Genomic DNA, 5,364 nt, shown 5'->3' with positions numbered 1-5,364 from the left:
CAGTTCACACCACACGGTCGCCAAAGTGGCCTCGGATTCTTTTTCGCCCTGCAGTAAATCTGCAAATGACCGTCTGCCCACTCTCATCTCGTCACTGGCGGGTGGACCAAACGAGGATAGGGCCCCACCTGTCAATTATGAAGAGGATCTCACTCCCAAGTTTCACTCTCTTCCCTTCTATAAATGGGACCCAAGGTGCACAGCTTCTCCTCGCCCCGTCCCAAATCCCCTGTCCCGCTAGCGGCTAGTCCGACCAGGCGATCCCCCCCCAAACCCTCCCCCAAAACCCCAGAGCGGAGAAGAGCGCAAGATGTTCGGCTTCGGGCACCACGGCCAGAACCCGCCGGCTCACGGCGGCGTGCACCAGCCCACCTTCAAGATCTTCTGCAAGTCCGACGAGGGGTACTGCCTCACCGTCCGCGACGGCAACGTGGTGCTGGCCCCCGCCAACCCGCGCGACGAGCACCAGCACTGGTACAAGGACATGCGCTTCAGCACCCAGGTCAAGGACGAGGAGGGCAACCCTGCGTTCGCCCTGGTCAACAAGGCCACTGGGCTCGCCATCAAGCACTCCCTCGGCCAGTCCCACCCGGTACTGTTTGTACTCCTGATCTTGCTTCCCCTTTTTTTTTTCTGGCGTGGTCTGGTTCGTTGTTGGTCTGATTTCATTTTGGTTCTTGTATCCATTTGTTCAGGTGAAGCTGGTGCCGTTCAACCCGGAGTACCAGGACGAGTCGGTGCTGTGGACGGAGAGCGGCGACGTGGGCAAGGGCTTCCGCTGCATCCGCATGGTGAACAACATCCGCCTCAACTTCGACGCCTTCCACGGCGACAAGGGCCACGGCGGCGTGCACGACGGCACCACCGTGGTGCTGTGGGAGTGGGCCAAGGGCGACAACCAGAGCTGGAAGATCCTGCCCTGGGGCGACGAAGCCTACGCCGCGGGAGGCAGCAGCGCCGCCAACGCGCCCCGCTTCGGCGGCGGCGGCGAGCCCACCGTCCGCATCTACTGCAAGGCCGACGAGGGGTTCAGCGCCACGGTCCGCAACGGCGCCGTGTGCCTCGCGCCCACCAACCCGCGCGACGAGTACCAGCACTGGATCAAGGACATGCGCCACAGCAACAGCGTCAAGGACGAGGAAGGGTACCCGGCCTTCGCGCTCGTCAACAGGGTCACCGGCGAGGCCATCAAGCACTCCCAGGGCGAGGGCCACCCGGTCAAGCTGGTGCCCTACAACCCCGGCTACCAGGACGAGTCGGTGCTGTGGACGGAGAGCCGCGACGTCGGCCACGGCTTCCGCTGCGTCCGCATGGTCAACAACATCTACCTCAACTTCGACGCCTTCCACGGCGACAAGGACCACGGCGGCGTGCGCGACGGCACCAACATCGTGCTCTGGAAGTGGTGCGAGGGCGACAACCAGCGCTGGAAGATCGTCCCCTGGTGTAAGTCTCGCCTCAGCACCCACCCAGGACATTTCTCTCGAATCTTGTTTTTGGAGTAGGAAAAAAAAAAAATCAGCGCATCTAATCTTTACCGACCCGCACTACTAGAAGCTTCATAAAGTGATTGTCGGTAGAAACGGATAGCACATCTCGTTGTTAGACATTTTTTTAAAAAAAAATATTAGTGTACTACTTTGTCAAAAGAAGATTAATGACGTGTTGTTGTTGCTTGCGTCTGCAGAAATGTGCTGTTCTGTGGCTGCACTGGTCATCACCATGATCTGGAGCTTTGAAGGCATAGCCACCTGTGGTCAGCAGCTGCTGCCGTGTTGCTAGAATAAAGTTGGTGGCGATCGATCGATCGATCTGTGGTGATTGGTGTCCCTCTCTGTGTGTTTGTGTTTAGTTCCCAGTCGTTTGTGAGGAAGTCAGTTATGTTTGAGTGAGGGGGGGGGGGGGGGGGGGGGGTACTTCGCTCTTCGGTGAACTCTGTACTTGTCATGAGGAGAGTTTTCACACCCGGAGTGTAGAACTCTGTACTGTACTCGGATCCTTCCTTTTTCATCCAAGTGGGTTTTATTTTATCAACCGTATATATACTCGTGGTTTTGCTATTACGTTGCTTGCTTCCAGTCGTTCCAGCCAAAGATTACCACGCACTCTGGTCATCCCCTCCCGATGCCCGTTCATCACGTCTTCACGACCACTGCAGAAGCAAAGAATCGTGTTCAGGCTTGCCATGCGCATGCGTGATGGCCGATGAGTGCCCGCACGATCTGGGGAGACGAAACGCGAAACACCATTCTGTGTGGCCCGCGAGGCGCATCGGGCCATGGACCACGGACTACTGAGTGCCACAGCCACTGCACACCGGAAATGCGAAATGGCCGTCCGGCGAGAGCCACGTTCGTCGTTATCCGGTCCACCGCCGTGTAGGCCGCGCTGCTGCTGCGCCACCATTGATGGTGGCAGGCAGGACTGCGCAAAATCGTCCTCTTCTCTGTCACCTCCAATCCGTGTCTGCGCACGTGCCGGCCGGCCCCCTTACCTAGGTAGTAGGTACTGGTGGTGTGAGTGATGCCATAGAATATGCTCGACTCCGCTGTAGCACACAATTTTTATCTATCTGGCACGGTCTAATCTAAGGGGATGTTTGGTTGCTCCGGTTAAAGTTTAGTACGGGTCACATCAAGCGTTTGACTTTTAAATAGAAATATGAAATATAGACACAACCAACTGAACTAGATTCGTCTCGTCTTTTAATCTTCGACTGACAAATTAGTTTTATAATCCGACTACATTTAATACCCGGAACGGAGGTTCAAACATTCGATATGACAGGGGCTAAATTTTAGTTTGGGGTAACCAAACACCCTCTAATTGTGGGTTTGGATCGGTACGGCCTAATATGTGGATTGTGCTTAGGCCTCAAGTTAAACCCATAGACCGACCTGGCACGACCCATTTAACTAAGGCCTATCGAAGCTCACTAAATATAAACTTAGTATTTAACTAAGGCCCGTCAAATCCTACATGACCAGCACAATTTAAAGAATCTAGAGCTTCAATAGACCTTTGGAGAACCAATATCTAGATGGGGATAGTAAATAGTGATGATGATCATTCTATATATATTCTGTATGGTTGTATAATAGTCAGTTAAACACTAGACATAGAACTGAATATTATTTCTAAGCTAGTTATAATATTTTTTCTTTCTGATCAAAAGTTTTTAATATGCATCCATAAAACATCTTAGTTTTATTTTGGTCATATATATTCTATACTTTTTGTTTTTTATTACCGTTGTATGTATATGGACCGGTCTGACATATTAAGACATTTTGGACTATTTGGGCCGCTCTGACACACATAACTAATTGTGGGCCGTGCCGTGAGCCGATTACAGAGCACACATATTGGCAAGACACAACCCATAATTAGATATTTGCTTTTGTATGCCGTGCCTTTGTGGGCCGTGCTTTTATAGGCCTATACCGTGCCGGGCCAGGCCGGACCACATGTATAGGTATAGACTCGGCAGCAGTGCGAATCAGCATTCGAGCTTGTCTCTACAGTTCATCAAAGCTTAATCTTCATTAAATAATAACAAAGCTTCATCTTTACTAAATATCACAAGTAATCATAAGATTACCACAGCGGTCCTAATAGTTAGTCTATGAACACAATGTTTGATTCTGCCGAGCTATCACTCCTTTATGCCAGCAACACTAAGATGTCAAAAGTAGTAGGTATGTTTATTCAAGAACCTTTCAGTACAATAGATTTGATTATTGGTTTCATGTTTTCTTCAGCCTTGTTCGATTAATCCCTTTACTTATTGTCGGCGTTTCGGACCCGGGGTCCCTGGACCGACGAGTGAAATCGCTGCGTGCCCCTGCCCAGATGGGTTGGCGCGGGATGGAACACAAGAGGTGGGGCATGCCTTGTATTATCCTGCACCAGGGGTGCCGCTCGTAGTAGGGGTTACAAGCGCGTCGCGTGAGGGAGAGAGAGATAGAGAGCGGGAGCCCGTTCGTCCGCTCCTTTCCCCCGCGCGAACTGAAGCGCCCCAATCCTCTAGGACTCAAATGTGATACAATTACTAGTCCCAGGAGGCTAGTAAACACATTTATACAACAGATGATTTTAGATCTGCTTAAACGAGACAAACCTATAAAGGTGGCGATCAACTTTAAGAGTTGGTCCACAACTCGAGACATATCCTCAGAGTGGGGCTGAAGCAGCCGGATATACGCAGTGAAGCAATTCAGCGGTCCAACAGCCACAGGCAAGGTTGGGAACAGTCGTAACTCTTACCCGATCTCCTTTTCTGAAAAACAACAAATAAGCAAAGGTGAGTACAAATGTACTCAGCAGCCCACCTTCACCCGCGGAATGAGGAAATCAGATATAATGCATGGAATATGTGGAGCTCAGGATATTTTGCAGAAACAACAATATTTTATGCAGGGTTGTTTTGTAAAACATTTTGTATTTTTCAAAGCGCATCATCTCCAAACGGAGCAGGAAGTTTTTCAGTATAGAACAAAATCCCCTAGACTAAACCATCCAGGTATCTTAGCAGTTTCCCACTGGTTTTCATCTTCAAAAACAGCTACTGGACTTCCCGTCCACCATAGCTCACGGCTAAACCGCCGGACATTTTAAAAACCACTTTTCTCAAACGCGCCCTTTTTTTGAAAACAAAACATTAATTGCCATACCATACCAGACTCGTCCATACCAGTGGACACGAACTATTCGAATAGGTTTGAACTCTGCACAGAGGGGTACACTTTACCCACTAGTCCGGTTTCTGCGATCTCACCGTCGTGAGACCCGAATGCCGAATCTCTTTCTTTCCTCACACGTCCTAACCTTAACGGTTATACCGGAAGGAGTCAGGCCACCACCATGCCCAAACCGGACAAAACATTCCCCCTCCTTATCCTCCCGGTGCTCCCCAGCCTTCATAACCCTGGGGTTGGACCGTACGAGTTCAGATTGAGTGACTGCCCACACAGTCTCGAGTGGTTGTACTTATCATGAGTACAGGTAGTGAAGGATGACAAACCGGTCCTTATATGAGGGGACAATCCTTCTGCTCATGCCTAAACCAGCTGAGCAATCACCTTAGGCCCTCCCCTAAACCAGGGAGTCCCTGATCATCCCTACTCAAAGGTGATAAGGGTGAAAACCCTTCATCAAACACATTTTGAAAAGCATTTTCTTTTGAAAACTCACACCTTTCCTCAAATCATTTGTAACAATTATATCAGGGATTGATTGCGGCAAGCGGCTGGGTGGCCATAATAACTTGTCTCAAAATCATATTATGCATAAAATAACAGGCTGAGGGTTGTGGTTGTAAAAGCATAGGTAATTTACGCATCAAAGGGATCCAGTGAGCTTGCC

The 5,364-nt window shown here is 50.2% G+C and overlaps 1 protein-coding gene across 1 annotated transcript; it reads left to right on the top strand.

The window, feature by feature from the left end:
- The first annotated feature begins 227 nt into the window (after nt 1-227).
- On the top strand, nt 228-2,062 carry LOC100274379 (uncharacterized). The gene is given in 3 exon segments (NM_001148739.1): nt 228-592; nt 696-1,446; nt 1,688-2,062. Coding segments are annotated over 3 exon segments (1,035 nt in total). The 5' UTR covers nt 228-310; the 3' UTR covers nt 1,690-2,062.
- Nucleotides 2,063-5,364: the final 3,302 nt, after the last annotated feature.

The sequence above is a fragment of the Zea mays genome, chromosome 1, assembly GCF_902167145.1.
Source record: "Zea mays cultivar B73 chromosome 1, Zm-B73-REFERENCE-NAM-5.0, whole genome shotgun sequence".
NCBI classification, from domain to species: Eukaryota; Viridiplantae; Streptophyta; class Magnoliopsida; order Poales; family Poaceae; genus Zea; species Zea mays.
This window is presented reverse-complemented; position numbering and strand designations above follow the sequence as displayed.